This window comes from Triticum urartu, chromosome 3A, assembly GCF_056163025.1.
Source record: "Triticum urartu cultivar PI428250 chromosome 3A, HENAU_Tu73, whole genome shotgun sequence".
Taxonomy (NCBI): Eukaryota; Viridiplantae; Streptophyta; class Magnoliopsida; order Poales; family Poaceae; genus Triticum; species Triticum urartu.
In genome coordinates this window covers 12,985,844-13,003,952 of record NC_141875.1, presented here as the reverse complement: position 1 = coordinate 13,003,952, position 18,109 = coordinate 12,985,844, and the positions used below count along the sequence as shown (strand labels likewise).

Sequence of the window (18,109 nt, the reverse complement as noted above, 5' to 3'; positions counted from 1 at the left end):
TTCAAATTTACTTGGAACAGCACGGAAATACGCATATAGGTAGGTATGGTGGACTCATATCACATAACTTAGTTTTAAGGAATTTGGATGCACAAGTAGTATTCCCACTTAGTACAAATGAAGGCTAGCAAATAGATTGAGAAGCAACCAACCAAGAAGTGAAAATTCTCATAAACGAGCATTAAACATAACTAACACCGAATAATGCACCACAAGTAGGATGTAATTTCATTGCATAACTATTGACTTTCGTGTGCTTGCATAGGGAATCACGAACCTTGACACCAATATCCTTACTGAAGTATAATTACTCACCAACATGACACACATATTACTGTCATCATATCTCAAAACTATTAAAAAGAATCAAGTTTATTTTGCCCAATGATCTATTATGAAAGTTTTTATTATATCCATCTTGAATATCTATCACTTTGGGACTAATTTCATATATTACCATTGCTTATGACAAGCTTTCAAACAAATTTAAGTGAAGAACATGAGCATAAATATTTTCATCTCTCAAAATAATATAAGTGAAGCATGAGAGAACATTTCTTCAAAATATACTAACTCTCAAATTAATCTAGTTGAAGTATGAGAGTATTTCTTCAAAAATTAAAGCACCACCGTGCTCAAAAAGATATAAGTGAAGCACTAGAGCAATTCCATAGCTCAAAAAAATTAAGTAAAGCACATAGAGAAATTCTAACAAATCTTAGCATCATTATGGATTTCTCAAAAAGGTGTGTCCAGCAAAGATGATTGTGATAAACTAAAAAGCAAATCAAGCAAAGACTCATATAATACAAGACGCTCCAAGCAAAACTCATGATATGTGACGAATAAACATACAAATACTGATGAGAAGGCATCCCCGAGGTAACTAAAGTGTCATCCAACAAACGAACAAGGTTGCCCTTATCTAAGTCTTTTAGCGGGAGAAACATACAATATTATTCTCAGGGTATCTCCATCGCCGACCCGTAGAACAGACACTACTTCCATCCGTAGACCAGGACCAGTCCGCGGACATTGATGCGGAAGACGACCATCCAAAGCTATCCACATATGTTCGGTTGCATTTCAAAAGAAATTTAACGAAAGTGAATAAATTTTATGGATATTTAAACAAACCAAACAATATTCATTCATATTAAATCGGATTGTCATGTAGACCGGAGCAAACTAAATAAATTTGGCATATTTGAACTAAATCATACTCTAAACCGAGTCTAAATGACCGTCGGCGCCTGTTCGTCCATTTTTAGCCGGCCATGATCCCCAAGAACTAAACCTCCAGCTCGGCATATATAGCCTCTGCCTCCACAGCCTACAAGGGACTAATCGACTAACGATTTTGAGCCGCCAAGCTTGGTTTCAGCCCCAGCGAAAGGGCGGTGACCTTCATGGGACCTGAGCGCCGGTGAACTTCCATGCTCTACTCTTCCTCGTTGCCGGAGACGGCCTTGGACGTGTCGACTTAGTGGTTGTGGTGACGGGGCGCGGGCGGGGCGGAGTTGGCAACATCGTCCTCGTCCTCAGTCTTGTGTTGATCTGAACATGTGCTCTCTTCACGTAGAAGAACTAAATATGAATTTGTTTTATGTCAATAACCAAGTACATGTGATCTGTATGTCAGCGAGAACTAAACATTTGATCTTTATTGAACCGAAAGGATTGTATATTCGATCTCTGTTTAACTCGGCTGGTGCCGCTTCAATGCCGGAGTGCCAGTGAGAGGTCGCGTCGCTCTGAGGTGGCATGAATGTGGCACTGGTTCTCTGGAGCGGCGTTGAGGGCTTCGAGTGGGAAGAGATGCATGCGAGGGAGGGTTATTTGGGTGGGCCGGGGCAGTCAGAATTGATTGTGGCAACGGTCTGGATGCACGCAAAGCCCCTCTAGTTTGTTTCTGGATTGCGGGAAAATTAGGTCCGAACTGGTCGACGGATCGATATAGACACGCGTTCGATGGCAAAACACGTCCGGTCTAAACCGCACAGTTTAGACGATTGCAGACGTTTTGAGCGATGTCGTTGAAGATGCCCTTAAATACTCCTCGATAGTTTAATAATTCATGTAAAGTGTTTTATAAAATTATCAAAAGATTTGAATTCTAATGATTTTGATTATTTAGTTTTATATTGAATGTTATTTTATTTGAAATATTATATTTCATTCCCATGTTTGTTTTCACCGCTCTTGGCCCAAACCTAAGAAAATACCCGTGTACAAAGTGATAAAAATACAACGTTAGAGTCACCCTAGACAATCTACTACACCCAGCAGCCACGTGCACCTCCACCGACCGCTGTATATAGCTTATCTGTTGGCGATCTAGTGAGAATCTGATTCTCAGTCCTTGTTAATTCCGTTGCCTCGCCGAGTATCTCTTCGATGTATTGGGAGTTTATTTTCTGTCTATTGTTTTGGAGGAGGCTGGTTGATATTATGGATAATCTGCGATCGTATATAAATTGATAATAATCAGTTGAAGGGAGCGAGGTGGGACAAAACCTCGAACGTAATCAACGCACGACCAGACAGAGTTTGCGTGTGTGCCGGTTGAACGTACGGGCGAAAATTCTGTTGTTTTTGGAGTAGGACGTGGCCGCGGGTTGAATACTACAAAACGCAAGGACAAGGCCAAGGCCCAACGGGATTGCAGCCCAGCTAAGCGACCAAGAAAGAACGTAGAGACAAAAATTAGTACCACCTTGAATATGTTTTAAATTCAAACTGAAAGTATAAATTCACGGAAAAATGCGTATTGTGACGGTGAACCCGACAAAGTCAATCTGTGCTTTATTATTAAGAAAAAGACTAACAAAAAGGCCCGTGCGTTGCAACGGAACAATGCCACACACCTTAGCCTTGATAATAATGCCTCAAGACATTCCCTCTCAGTATTATGAGCTTCTATCTGGCGGCGCCCATGAGTGGAGAGCATAGGCGAAAAGCAACAATTGGATCACCAATGAAGTTGTGGCGGTATGTCGTGCACTACACACATCTTGTATTTGTCCTCCATAGGAGGATCGCATAATGTTCGCCCATCTGTTGCTACCGCTGCAGTCAACTCACACATCTTCCGGTTGCTAGCACGACCATCAAACACAGGGAAGATGTGAAAAATTATTGTCATATTAATGGTCAACCAAGCACATCTAGTTTAGAGTAGCATCATAGGGAAATTTACTCAGACGTGGAGTTTTTAATCTTAAGGTCAAATGCTCCTTGATGAACAGTAAATTTGAAAACAAATAGAAAAAAATTCAAAAATTCTGATTTTTTTTAGTAAACTTTAAAGAATGTTTAGACTGCAAAAAAATTCAACAAGAAATCACATTGGCGCAAAGGCGTGATAAAAAACAAAATTGATGCTCTGGTCAACCAAGCACATCTTGTACAAGTGCAGCAAAAGTTTAGAGTAGCATCATAGGAAAATTTACTCAGATGTGGAGTTTCTAATCTCGAGCTGAAATGCTCTTGGATGAACTGTGAATTCAAAAAAAACATTTATTCCATAAAATTCTGATTTTTTGTCATAAACTTTAAAGAATGTTTAAGTGCAAGAAGAAATTCATCACAGAATCATCGGTACAAGGCGTGATAAAAAAACAAAATCGATGTTAATTTCAAACGCATTTTGGAGCTCTGAATTTTTTTGGTACGACTTGCTCCAATGTTATTTTTTATGAAAATTTGCATGCCCTTCAAACATTTCTTAAAGTTTACCAAAAAATATTTTAGAATTTTTTTATTTTCTTTTATTGTTTACGAATTTACTGTTCATACTTCATGGTAGGTGGTAGATCATATGCAGTTATTCTAAATGTGCGTATACACTTGTCCGATCATATCATGCATGAGTGGCATTAGTTGGAAATCAGTCCATCCTGTAGTTCGTCAAAGCCGAGACAAATGTAGGAAGGCAAGTAGCTTAGGGGGAGGTGCTCGGCCTCGATGGCCTGCCATACTCGTCTGTCGGCGCTACACCGAGGTCCACGCACGCCGTCATGCCGTCGGTCGGAGTTCGAGCAAACCGCAGCAACCGCGCTGCTTCTGCTCATTGAGTTGTTGGCTAGTTCCATCGCACCCGTGTCCGTGTGGAGCTGTAGTGGTGTGGCTACGGACTCTTGGCCTCGGCCGTTGTTGCCGTCAGCCTCGGCCTCATTCTTCTTCCATCCATGGCGCCAAAGCCAAGCATGTTCCTGCTCCTCTCCTCTTCTCTTCACTTCCCCATGTTCCTGCTCCTCCTCTTCACTTCCCCAGCGCCAATTCTCCCCAATCGATTCCCTAGGCTGCAAAGGCATCCCCATCAATTGTCTTCGCTCATCCATGCCATCTGGTGGTGCTCCGTTGTTCTTCTGTGCCCCCCATGTTGACGGGACTAAACGTACATGACGGTCCCCAAATTAGTACCACCTTGTTTATATTATAATTTTGTCTATATAAATTATAAAAGCGTATTATAACATGAAAAAAAAGCGTATTGTGACGATGAACCCACGGAGTCAATCCGTGCTTTATTATTATTATTATTAATTATTATTATTATTATTATTATATATTTTATTATTATTATTATTTATATATATATATATATATATATATATATATATATTAGGGAAAGATTTCGAAAACCAACAGAAGATGATACTAAGTACGATGCAAACGCATACATCAAGCACCGACACAACGTACTAGTACACCCTGATACGAGCATGTGGCCTGATGCTAGGCATTACCAAAAGATGCCACGGTAAGATAGTTCTGATGCTCACACAAAACACCAAGCTAATTTAGCTACATGGATGGAGCTACTAGCCCTTGCACATGTCCATACAAAAGGACCAACCAACCAACTTAACCCTACGTGAATCGTGGCATCGAGCCACTTTTCCATCCATGCCGATCTGATGACTGATGTGCCTTCAAGCGCTGCTGGGGGCCTTGAGGAAGACGTCGGTGAGGACGGTCTTGGACTGCAGCGACGCCTTGAGGATCTCCAGGCCCTGCAAGATTTAGAGGAAATGGAACGCGACGATTTACTGATGCACATGATTAACAAAGAAATATGGAAGAGAGAAACATGCACATCATATGATAAGAGAAAGCGCACCTCGTCGTAGCCGAGCTGCACGGTCTTCTCCTGGAGCGCGCTGAGATCCTTGACGGCGAATGTGTTGAGCAGGGTGATGCTGGAGATGGAGGACATGGGCGTCACGGCGAGATCGTCCATCACCGTGTACGTCACGATGCCCTGCACGAACCCCTTGGTGCCGACGCTGGCGGCCACCTTGCCATTGCCTGGGATGAAGTGCATGGCCGTGGTCATCGAGCAACCGCGACCGCACTGGCACATGGTGCCGCTGGTGTCGGTCACGTAGCTGGTGCAGCCGCTGTAGCTGCATTTGAAGAATCCCTTGGACTGCCCAGAAGAGGGCTCCGTCAAGCGGAACATCTTGGTGCCAGCCGCGGGCGAGAGCACGGCGGGGTGGAGGAGGGCGTCCTTGGCCGCGTCGGGCTGGACGTAGGTGCTGTCAAGCTTCTCGACGCAGCCGACCATGGCTTCCTTCCCCAGCAGCTTGACGGCGGTGCCGACGGGCAGCGAGAGTAGGGAGAAGAGGAAGTCCACCACGTCCTTGCTCGCCTCCGCGAACAGCACGCGCTGGGCCTTGGTGTCGATGAGGAGCTTCATGCTCAGCGTGGTGCTCGCCATTCTGAAGCTCTTGCCTCGCCTGTGGCGTGTGTGGTGGTGAGCTGAGGACCAAGGAGAAATAGGCTTGAGTGCTTGGCTCCAAGCGTGCTGTTTGAGTATTTAAAAGGGAAAGAGGAGCCAGAGCTGGCCGTGGATTGGACTGAGGTGACGAGACGGGAGATATATAGAGAGAGAGAGCAGCTCATGGGGGCATGGCCATGGACAGACTAGGCGGTGTTTGGTTGAGAGACTTTTTAGTCCCAGAGATTAGAAAAAGTCCCTAAAAAGTCCCTAGAAACTAAATGAAAAGAACTTTTTCTACAGGGACTAAAAAAGACTTTACTAGAGAGTCTTTTTTAATTAGTTCTAGAACTAGAAAAAGTCATAGGACTTCTCAACCAAACACCCCCTAAGTTTGCGCTGAGAGCAAAACGATTTGTGTTGGCAGGTACTAGATCTGTGACCGTGACAAAACAGCGCGCGACTAAGCAGTGGCGTAGCTAGGGGGTGGCCAGGGTGGTCCATGAACCACCCAGGAATTTCCCCATAGCTTGTATATAGTGTAGTAAAAAAATATTTCTTTGAAAATAAATAAACTTATGTAAATATTTTTATTGATGGACCACCCTGATTTATTGGGCTGGCTATGCCACTGCGACTGAGTGACGGGATCCCTGCGCGCACGGCAGTCGAGTCGATAGGCACGGCGACCGTGATGAGGCGGTACCAATTTGCCGGAGCGTCATCATCATCATGCTAGCCACTAGCACCATCTATCGCCGACGACATGGCTCGGATGAGGTCTCGAGCACCGTCTATCGCCGACGAGATAACTCGGATGAGGTCTCGAGCTGTCGCATTTGTCTAGGGCGCCCACGCACCGCACTGCCGTGCCAGCGTAGGCCGAATCGTAACGCCACCAACGCACGATTCTAAACACACCTTCATTTTGTTTAAATTTCGTCTGTTTGGGACGATAAGAGCTTCTTTGATTCAAAGAAATTTTATAAAATTTCGGATGAATTGAAATCCTTAGGATTTTTTCCTATATTGGTCCTTTAATTCATAGAATTGGATCTCATGGGAATTTTTTTATGGAATCTTTTATACTACATTTCATAGGAAATTTAACATTCACTCCAACCTCTTTTTACAATTCCTTTATTTTTCCTGTGGCATCAAAATTTTATAGGATTCAAATGGGCATGCCACTCCAACCCTACACTTTTTCTATGCCTACGTTTTCAAAATCCTACGAATCAAAGAAGCCCTTTATAGGAAATTTAACCTCCACTCCAACCTCTTTTTACAATTCCTTTGTTTTTTTCGTGGCATCAAACAATAATTACCAATTCTATAGGATTCAAATGGACATGCCACTCCAACCCTACATTTTTCCTATTCCTACGTTTTCAAAATCCTACGAATCAAAGTGGCCATAAAATGGAGGCATGTGTCCCATTTGGCCCGTCTGCCGTTAGGTGCACGCAATGTGTGGCTGCATCCCATTCTGTCCGGCCTAATATGAAAAAAAAAGACCAACCACACTTTCAAAAACATAAAAAATAAACGTAATTAAATAGTTCTAAAATATTTAAACCATTTAAAACAAGATCTGGCCAGTACATTAAACATAACTTAAAATTTAAAAACATATTAAAAAACTAGACGCCGCTGCCGTGGTTCTCGTTGATGTTGTCACCGTCTTCAGGCGCCACCGTCCTTCTCCTCGTCGTGCCTGGTGAGGTCGAGGTAGGAAGGTGGCTGCCAGAGGTGGGTAGGCGGCCCCTGTGGTGGTTGCATGGCCGGAGGCCCCTACACGACCTCCTCCCGTGATGCGTGATGGGGACGGCGACCACGCCTCGGCACCCGCCCACGAGGGCGGCACTGAGACGAACTCCGCCGTCCATGGAATCGTGTTCGTCCAGGACCACGTTTGCCCCATCATTGCTGCGAAGTGCGGCTCGACGGCGGCAGCCTTCTCCTCCTCCTTGATGATGGTGGCCCTCTGCAACTCTGGGCGGATGGCGATGTCGCCCGCGGCGGAGAGGGCCATCATCACCTCGAGGTCGTGCCATTGGGCCTCGTCGTGGTCGTGGAAGGACTGCTCCATGACCTGCCGCATGAATTCCTCCGCCACCTTGGCAGTCATGGGAGGTGGCGGTGGCGGGGACGGGGACGGGGACTAGGCCTACTTCCTCGTCTTGCCGGGGTCCACTTCCACATCCCCATGTCGGTGGCTAGCGGGGAGCGAGGAGGGACGAGTGAGAGGCGGCACTAGGTTTTCCTTGTCAGGGCGGGAGGGGCAGGAGAAATCAGTGGAAGAGTGTAGACACGGCGAGAAGCTGGACTGGCCAGTCCACAGCTTTGCCATATAAAAAAGGACGCGTCCAAGGGCGGTTGAGAGGCTGACATGCGGGGCTGTCCACCCGTGCGGATTAAATGGAGCCGATGGGAAACAGTTTCACGACCAACATGCGGGCCTGAGGGAGGACGACGAGAAGACGCGTGCGCGTCCATCCAGTGTTTTGTCTCGACGCAAATCCAGCCCAAACATACGCCCGCTGTGGATCAAAACGGACACAAGACAGTCGTATTTTATGTTTGCTCCCGGGCGCTGGGCCACCATATCTGTCCATTTCAATCCAAACCAACAGAAATGAACAAGCCCGGACCAAATACGGCAGCGCGTTCGAGTTGCCCATAGAGCCTCTACAGCACGAAGGGCATCTATAATCAAAATTATCAAATTGTGGTCAACACATAAAATTACCGGTGATGATTGTTTGTGTGATGATCATAACATGATCTTAAAGGATGAGCGTGAGGATGAAATCTATGATCTAGGTTTCTATTTCAAGATGAACATGTTGTGCCTGAGCATGGAGGGGTGACAATGTTTACACATTTGATTCAATTTCATTATGAAATACGTGATTGGGGAACTCACAAAATCAACTACAAGATAACTTGATTAAACACATGTAAGCTCACCTTGACAACCAATAGATACATCGGCTCTTTTCTTTCAAATATATTTGTGACAATTTAAATTCATTTGGTTTGTAACTACAAGATTTCATTTGGTTGCAGACCTACAATATTTATATTTGGTTAAATTATGCGAACTTTAACAATGTATTTGATATGCATACAAAGAATATGGTTGCGTATCCGTGGTGCGGACGAAAATGCGTCGGCGTGGTGGACGCACTGACCATTCAAACACGGACGATGGCGCACAGCCCAAAACACTGACCTAAGAGCAACTCCAACCGGGTCACCCATTTCGTCCGCCCATGTCCGGTAGGGTCGCTGCGGACCAAAACGTCGGCCCAACACGCGGACCCAAACCCAAAACACATCCGCTTCATGTTCACGTCAACCCATTTTATACTCAAATTTGGGCCTGAAATGCGTCGGTACGGACGCGCCGCGCGCCCCCACATTGTCCGCCGCAGTCCCACATGGCGCCCGACCAACGATCGGACGCGGTCATATTAATAGCGGCACCAATAGCAGGGCCACGCGTCAGCCTATAGAAGCGTCGGGAGGCCATCCTGTTTTAGTCCACGCGTCCGGGGGCCTGGCCTCATCCACTTTCACTACCGTCCACATCTACCAACCCACAACCAACCCCTAGCCATGTGGTTCTTCAGTGGCTCCGGCAAGAGCGAGGGCAAGTTCACCCCTGCGCTTCCACCTCATGCGCACTTCGTCCTCCGTCGCCGGCGCCTATCGGCCTGCTAAGGCAGCGGCTGCACATTCTGATGCACCAAGTGCGATGGCATTGGAAGTTCACGCAGCTGCTGAGAGCAACACCAACCGGGCCGACCCAAACGGACGGCGATTTCGTTCGCTTTTTGTCCGTTTGGGTCGGCCGCCCGCCCGGCGTCCGCCCTGTTTTTCATATGGGTCGGCAGCGCGCCCAACGCGCCGACCAATATGTGCAGGTGTGACCGGCTGGCCGCCCAATTTTGCATTGCATTCAACGTATGGCGAAATGAAAATTTAACAAATAAAATAGTCCGCCCAAATAAATAGTATAGTTCACAGGCCAAATAAAAATAAAATTGTTTCACATAATTTTGCAAACGAATAAAAAAAGATACATCTATTAGTTGCCAACATGAGTCCACATATACTTAATCAAATCATTTTGCAGTTGCACGTGAGTTTTCCAATCACGCATGTCTTCATGAAACTGAGTGAACTGCTCAAATGTTGCCGCTACTCCATACTCAGGCACAACATTTGTTGGGTTTCGTAGTAATTTCAAAAAAATTCCTACGCACACGCAAGATCATGTGATGCATAGCAACGAGAGGGGGAGTGTGATCTACATACCTAGTAGATCGACAACGGAAGCGTTTGGTTGATGTAGTCGTACGTCTTCACGATCCGACCGATCAAGCACCGAAACTACGACACCTCCGAGTTCGAGCACACGTTCAGCTCGATGACGATCCCCGGACTCCGATCCAGCAAAGTGTCGGGGAAGAGTTCCGTCAGCACGACGGCGTGGTGACGATCTTGATGTACTACAGCAGCAGGGCTTCGCCTAAACTCCGCTACAGTATTATCGAGGACTATGGTGGCTGGGGGCGCCGCACACGGCTAAGGAATAGATCACGTGGATCAACTTGTGTGTTTCTGGGGTGCCCCTTGCCTCAGTATATAAAGGAGCCAGGGAGAGGGGGCGGCCGGCCAAGGTGGGCGCGCCAAGGGGGAGTCCGACTCCTAGTTGGACAAGGAGAGAGGGGAAAGAGGTGGAAGAGAGGAAGGAAAGGGGGGGCGCCGCCCCCCTTCCCTTGTCCTATTCGGACTAGGAAGGGGAGGGGCGCGCGGCCACCTCTTGCCTCCTTCTCTCTTCTCCCTCAAGTCCCATGTAGGCCCAATAAACCCCGGGGGGGTTCCGGTAACCCCCGGTACTTCGGAAAAATGCCGATTTCACCCGGAACGATTCCGATGTCCAAATATAGGCTTCCAATATATCAATCTTTACGTCTTGACCATTTCGAGACTCCTCGTCATGTCCGTGATCACATCCGGGACTCCGAACAACCTTCGGTACATCAAAATGCATAAACTCATAATATAACTGTCATCGTAACCTTAAGCGTGCGGACCCTACGGGTTCGAGAACAATCTAGACATGACCGAGACACGTCTCCGGTCAATAACCAATAGCGGGACCTGGATGCCCATATTGGCTCCTACATATTCTACGAAGATCTTTATCGGTCAGACCGCATAACAACATACGTTGTTCCCTTTGTCATCGGTATGTTACTTGCCCGAGATTCGATTGTCGGTATTCCAATACCTAGTTCAATCTCGTTGCTGGCAAGTCTCTTTACTCGTTCTGTAATACATCATCCCGCAACTAACTCATTTAGTTGCAATGCTTGCAAGGCTTAAGTGATGTGCATTACCGAGAGGGCCCAGAGATACCTCTCCGACAATCGCAGTGACAAAACCTAATCTCGAAATACGCCAACCCAACATGTACCTTTGGAGACACCTGTAGTACTCCTTTATAATCATCCAGTTACGTTGTGACGTTTGGTAGTACCCAAAGTGTTCCTCCGGTAAACGGGAGTTGCATAATCTCATAGTTATAGGAACATGTATAAGTCATGAAGAAAGCAATAGCAACATACTAAACGATCGGGTGCGAAGCTAATGGAATGGGTCATGTCAATCAGATCATTCTCTTAATGATGTGATCCCGTTAATCAAATAACAACTCATTGTTCATGGTTAGGAAACATAACCATCTTTGATCAACGGGCTAGTCAAGTAGAGGCATACTAGTGACACTTTGTTTGTCTATGTATTCACACATGTATTATGTTTCCGGTTAATACAATTCTAGCATGAATAATAAACATTTATCATGATTATAAGGAAATAAATAATAACTTTATTATTGCCTCTAGGGCATATTTCCTTCAGTCTCCCACTTGCACTAGAGTCAATAATCTAGATTACACAGTAATGATTCTAACACCCATGGAGCCTTGGTGCTGATCATGTTTTGCTCGTGGAAGAGTCTTAGTCAATGGGTCTGCAATATTCAGATCCGTATGTATCTTGCAAATCTCTATGTCTCCCACCTGAACTAGATCCCGGATGGAATTGAAGCGTCTCTTGATGTGCTTGGTTGTCTTGTGAAATCTGGATTCCTTTGCCAAGGCAATTGCACCAGTATTGTCACAAAAGATTTTCATTGGACCCGATGCACTAGGTATGACACCCAGATCGGATATGAACTCCTTCATCCAGACTCCTTCATTTGCTGCTTCCGAAGCAGCTATGTACTCCGCTTCACATGTAGATCCCGCTACAACACTTTGTTTAGAACTGCACCAACTGACAGCTCCACCGTTTAATGTAAACACATATCCGGTTTGCGATTTAGAATCGTCCGGATCAGTGTCAAAGCTTGCATCAACGTAACCTTTTACGATGAGCTCTTTGTCACCTCCATATACGAGAAGCATATCCTTAGTCCTTTTCAGGTATTTCAGGATGTTCTTGACTGCTGTCCAGTGATCCACTCCTGGATTACTTTGGTACCTCCCTGCTAGACTTATAGCAAGGCACACATCAGGTCTGGTACACAGCATTGCATACATGATAGATCCTATGGCTGATGCATAGGGAACATCTTTCATATTCTCTCTATCTTCTACAGTGGTCGGGCATTGAGTCTTACTCAACTTCACACCTTGTAACACAGGCAAGAACCCTTTCTTTGCTTGATCCATTTTGAACTTTTTCAAAACTTTGTCAAGGTATGTGCTTTGTGAAAGTCCAATTAGGCGTCTTGATCTATCTCTATAGATCTTAATGCCTAATATATAAGCAGCTTCACCGAGGTCTTTCATTGAAAAACTCTTATTCAAGTATCCCTTTATGCTATCCAGAAATTCTATATCGTTTCCAATTAGTAATATGTCATCCACATATAATATCAGAAATGCTACAGAGCTCCCACTCACTTTCTTGTAAATACAGGCTTCTCCGAAAGTCTGTATAAACCCAAATGCTTTGATCACACTATCAAAGCGTTTATTCCAACTCCGAGAGGCTTGCACCAGTCCATAAATGGATCGCTGGAGCTTGCACACTTTGTTAGCTCCCTTTGGATCGACAAAACCTTCTGGTTGCATCATATACAACTCTTCTTCCAGAAATCCATTCAGGAATGCAGTTTTGACATCCATTTGCCAAATTTCATAATCATAAAATGTGGCAATTGCTAACATGATTCGGACAGACTTAAGCATCGCTACGGGTGAGAAGGTCTCATCGTAGTCAATCCCTTGAACTTGCCGAAAACCTTTCACAACAAGTCGAGCTTTGTAGACAGTAATATTACCGTCAGCGTCAGTCTTCTTCTTGAAGATCCATTTATTCTCAATTGCTTGCCGATCATCGGGCAAGTCAACCAAAGTCCATACTTTGTTCTCATACATGGATCCCATCTCAGATTTCATGGCTTCAAGCCACTTTGTGGAATCTGGGCTCACCATCGCTTCTTCATAGTTCGTAGGTTCATCATGATCTAGTAGCATGACTTCCAGAACAGGATTACCGTACCACTCTGGCGCGGATCTCACTCTGGTTGATCTACGAGGTTCAATAGTATCTTGATCTAAAGTTTCATGACCATCATCATTAGCTTCCTCTCTAATTGGTGTAGGTGTCACTAAAACAGTTTTCTGTGATGCACTACTTTCCAATAAGGGAGTAGGTACAGTTACCTCGTCAAGTTCTACTTTCCTCCCACTCACTTTTTTTGAGAGAAACTCCTTCTTCAGAAAGTTTCTGAATTTAGCTACAAAAGTCCTGCCTTCAGATCTGTGATAGAAGGTGTATCCAATTGTTTCCTTTGGATATCCTATGAAGACACATTTCTCCGATTTGGGTTCGAGCTTATCAGGTTGAAGCTTTTTCACATAAGCATCGCAGCCCCAAACTTTCAGAAACGACAACTTTGGTTTCTTGCCAAACCACAGTTTATAAGGCGTCGTCTCAACGGATTTTGGTGGTGCCCTATTTAACGTCAATGCGGCCGTCTCTAGAGCGTATCCCCAAAACGATAGCGGTAAATCAGTAAGAGACATCATAGATCGCACCATATCTAGTAAAGTACGATTACGACGTTCGGACACACCGTTACACTGAGGTGTTCCGGGTGGCGTGAGTTGCGAAACTATTCCACAATTTTTCAAATGTACACCAAACTCGTAACTCAAATATTCTCCTCCACGATCAGATCGTAGAAACTTTATTTTCTTGTTACGATGATTTTTAACTTCACTCTGAAATTCTTTGAACTTTTCAAATATTTCAGACTTATGTTTCATTAAGTAGATATACCCATATCTGCTTAAATCATCTGGGAAGGTGAGAAAATAACGATATCCGCCACGAGCCTCAATATTCATCGGACCACATACATCTGTATGTATGATTTCCAACAAATCTGTTGCTCTCTCCATAGTACCGGAGAACGGTGTTTTAGTCATCTTGCCCATGAGGCACGGTTCACAAGTACCAAGCGATTCATAATCAAGTGGTTCCAAAAGCCCATCAGTATGGAGTTTCTTCATGCGCTTTACACCGATATGACCTAAACGGCAGTGCCACAAATAATTTGCACTATCATTATCAACTCTGCATCTTTTGGCTTCAACATTATGAATATGTGTATCACTACTCTCGAGATTCAATAAGAATAGACCACTCTTCAAGGGTGCATGACCATAAAAGATATTACTCATATAAATAGAACAACCATTATTCTCTGATTTAAATGAATAACCGTCTCGCATTAAACAAGATCCAGATATAATGTTCATGCTCAACGCTGGCACCAAATAACAATTATTTAGGTCTAATACTAATCCCGAAGGTAGATGTAGAGATAGTGTGCCGACCGCGATCACTTCGACTTTGGAACCGTTTCCCACGCGCATCGTCACCTCGTCCTTAGCCAATCTTCGCTTAATCCGTAGTCCCTGTTTCGAGTTGCAAATATTAGCAACAGAACCAGTATCAAATACCCAGGTGCTACTGCGAGCATTGGTAAGGTACACATCAATAACATGTATATCACATATACCTTTGTTCACCTTGCCATCCTTCTTATCCGCCAAATACTTGGGGCAGTTCCGCTTCCAGTGACCAGTCTGCTTGCAGTAGAAGCACTCGGTTTCAGGCTTAGGTCCAGACTTGGGTTTCTTCTCTTGAGCAGCAACTTGCTTGCCGTTCTTCTTGAAGTTCCCCTTCTTCTTCCCTTTGCCCTTTTTCTTGAAACTAGTGGTCTTATTGACCATCAACACTTGATGCTCCTTCTTGATTTCTACCTCCGTAACTTTCAGCATTGCGAAGAGCTCGGGAATAGTCTTGTTCATCCCTTGCATATTATAGTTCATCACGAAGCTCTTGTAGCTTGGTGGCAGTGATTGGAGAATTCTGTCAATGACGCAATCATCTGGAAGATTAACTCCCAATTGAATCAAGTGATTATTATACCCAGACATTTTGAGTATATGCTCACTAACAGAACTGTTCTCCTCCATCTTGCAGCTATAGAACTTATTGGAGACTTCATGTCTCTCAATCCGGGCATTTGCTTGAAATATTAACTTCAACTCCTGGAACATCTCATATGCTCCATGACGTTCAAAACGTCGTTGAAGTCCCGATTTTAAGCCGTAAAGCATGGCACACTGAACTATCGAGTAGTCATCAGCTTTGCTTTGCCAGACGTTCATAACATCCGGCGTTGCTCCAGCAGCAGGCCTGGCACCCAGCGGTGCTTCCAGGACGTAATTCTTCTGTGCAGCAATGAGGATAATCCTCAAGTTACGGACCCAGTCCGTGTAATTGCTACCATCATCTTTCAACTTTGCTTTCTCAAGGAACGCATTAAAATTCAACGGAACAACAGCACGAGCCATCTATCTACAATCAAACATACACAAGCAAGATACTATCAGGTACTAAGTTTCATGATAAATTTAAGTTCAGTTAATTTACTTAAAGAACTCCCACTTAGATAGACATCCCTCAAATCCTCTAAGTGATTACGTGATCCAAATCAACTAAACCATGTCCGATCATCACGTGAGATGGAGTAGTTTTCATTGGTGAACATCATTATGTTAATCATATCTACTATATGATTCACGCTCGACCTTTCGGTCTCCGTGTTCCGAGGCCATATCTGTATATGCTTGGCTCGTCAAGTATAACCTGAGTATTCCGCGTGTGCAACTATTTTGCACCCGTTATATTTGAACGTAGAACCTATCACACTCGATCATCACGTGGTGTCTCAGCACGAAGAACTTTCGCTGTTGGGGAACGTAGCAGAAATTCAAAATTTTCCTATGTGTCACCAAGATCTATCTATGGAGAGACCAGCAACGAGGGGAAGGAGAGTGCATCTACATACCCTTGTAGATCGCTAAGCGGAAGCGTTCAAGTGAACGGGGTTGATGGAGTCGTACTCGTCGTGATTCAAATCACCGATGATCCTAGTGCCGAACGGACGGCACCTCCGCGTTCAACACACGTACAGCCCGGTGACGTCTCCCATGCCTTGATCCAGCAAGGAGAGAGGGAGAGGTTGAGGAAGACTCCATCCAGCAGCAGCACAACGGCGTGGTGGTGGTGGAGGAGCGTGGCAATCCTGCAGGGCTTCGCCAAGCACCACAGAAGAGGAGGGAGAGAGAGATGCAGGGCTGCACCAACCAGAGATCAAATCACGTGTGTTATGGGCAGCCCCCTAGGCCTCATATATATAGGGGAAGGGGAGGGGCTGCGCCCCCTCTAGGGTTCCCACCCCTAGGGGGGCGGCAACCCTAGATGGCAAAGGGGGTGGCGGCCAAGAGGGGAGAGGGGAGGGAGGCGCCACTAGATGGGCCCTAAGGCCCATCCCCTTTAGGGTTTGCCCCCTTCCCACCTCTTAGGCGCCATGGGCCCTTGTGGGAGGCGCACCAGCCCACTAAGGGGCTGGTCCCTCACCACTCTTAGCCCACGCAAGCCTCCGGGGTTGGTGGCCCCACTTGGTGGACCCCCGGGACCCTCCTGGTGGTCCCGGTACATTACCGATAAACCCCGAAACTCTTCCCGTGACCAAAACAGGACTTCCCATATATAAATATTTACCTCCAGACCATTCCGGAACTCCTCGTGACGTCCGGGATCTCATACGGGACTCCGAACAACATTCCGTAACCACATACAAGCTTCCTTTATAACCCTAGCGTCATCGAACCTTAAGTGTGTAGACCCTACGGGTTCGGGAGACATGCAGACATGACCGAGACGTCCTCCGGTCAATAACCAACAGCGGGATCTGGATACCCATGTTGGCTCCCACATGTTCCACCATGATCTCATCGGATGAACCACGATGTCAAGGTCTTAATCAATCCCGTATTCAATTCCCTTTGTCTAGCGGTACGATACTTGCCCGAGATTCGATCGTCGGTATCCTGATACCTTGTTCAATCTCGTTACCGGCAAGTCTCTTTACTCGTTCCGTAACACATCATCCCGTGATCAACTCCTTGATCACATTGTGCACATTATGATGATGTCCTACTGAGTGGGCCCAGAGATACCTCTCCGTTTACACGGAGTGACAAATCCCAGTCTTGATTCGTGCCCACCCAACAGACACTTTCGGAGATACCCGTAGTGTACCTTTATAGTCACCCAGTTACGTTGTGACGTTTGGCACACCCAAAGCACTCCTACGGTATCCGGCAGTTGCACAATCTCATGGTCTAAGAAAATGATAGTTGACATTAGAAAAGCTTTAGCATACGAACTACACGATCTAGTGCTATGCTTAGGATTGGGTCTTGTCCATCACATCATTCTCCTAATGATGTGATCCCGTTATCAATGACATCCAATGTCCATGGTTAGGAAACCATAACCATCTATTGATCAACGAGCTAGTCAACTAGAGGCTCACTAGGGACATGGTGTTGTCTATGTATCCACACATGTATCTGAGTTTCCTATCAATACAATTATAGCATGGATAATGAACGATTATCATGAACAAGGAAATATAATAATAACTAATTTATTATTGCCTCTAGGGCATATTTCCAACAGTCTCCCACTTGCACTAGAGTCAATAATCCAGTTCACATTGATATGTGATTAACACTCAAGGTCACATCCCCATGTGACTAACACCCAAAGAGTTTACTAGAGTCAATAATCTAGTTCACATTTACCATGTGATTAACACTCGATGAGTTCTGGGTTTGATCATGTTGCTTGTGAGAGAGGTTTTAGTCAACGGGTCTGAACCTTTCAGATCCGTGTGTGCTTCATAAATCTCTATGTCATATCCTAGATGCA

At 45.3% G+C, this 18,109-nt stretch overlaps 1 protein-coding gene across 3 annotated transcripts; it reads right to left on the bottom strand.

Annotated features, from left to right (window-relative positions):
- Nucleotides 1-4,769: 4,769 nt before the first annotated feature.
- On the bottom strand, nucleotides 4,770-8,925 carry LOC125546469 (uncharacterized). Of its 3 annotated transcripts, none has more exons than XM_087516450.1 (3): nucleotides 8,906-8,925; nucleotides 5,126-5,717; nucleotides 4,770-5,018 (listed from the first exon to the last, which is right to left on the bottom strand). In XM_087516450.1, the coding sequence occupies exons 1-3, from the start codon at nucleotides 8,923-8,925 to the stop codon at nucleotides 4,938-4,940; spliced, it is 693 nt and encodes a 230-aa protein (XP_087372576.1). In that variant the 3' UTR covers nucleotides 4,770-4,937. The 3 variants fall into 3 exon arrangements, with proteins under 3 accessions (XP_087372576.1, XP_087372577.1, XP_048566682.2); XM_087516451.1 differs by lacking the exon at nucleotides 8,906-8,925 and having other exon boundaries at nucleotides 5,126-5,304; nucleotides 5,428-5,825; XM_048710725.2 differs by lacking the exon at nucleotides 8,906-8,925 and having other exon boundaries at nucleotides 5,126-5,825.
- Between the last annotated feature and the right edge of the window lie 9,184 nt (nucleotides 8,926-18,109).

Excerpts from the sequence above, each read along its gene's own strand:
- LOC125546469 (XM_087516450.1), bottom strand. The coding sequence starts at position 8,925 with ATGGTCAGTGCGTCCACCAC. Across the intron at positions 5,718-8,905 it reads ATGGTCAGTGCGTCCACCAC|CACCACGCTGAGCATGAAGC; the intron begins GCCGACGCATTT and ends CAGAATGGCGAG. Across the intron at positions 5,019-5,125 it reads TGCAGCTCGGCTACGACGAG|GGCCTGGAGATCCTCAAGGC; the intron begins GTGCGCTTTCTC and ends TAAATCTTGCAG.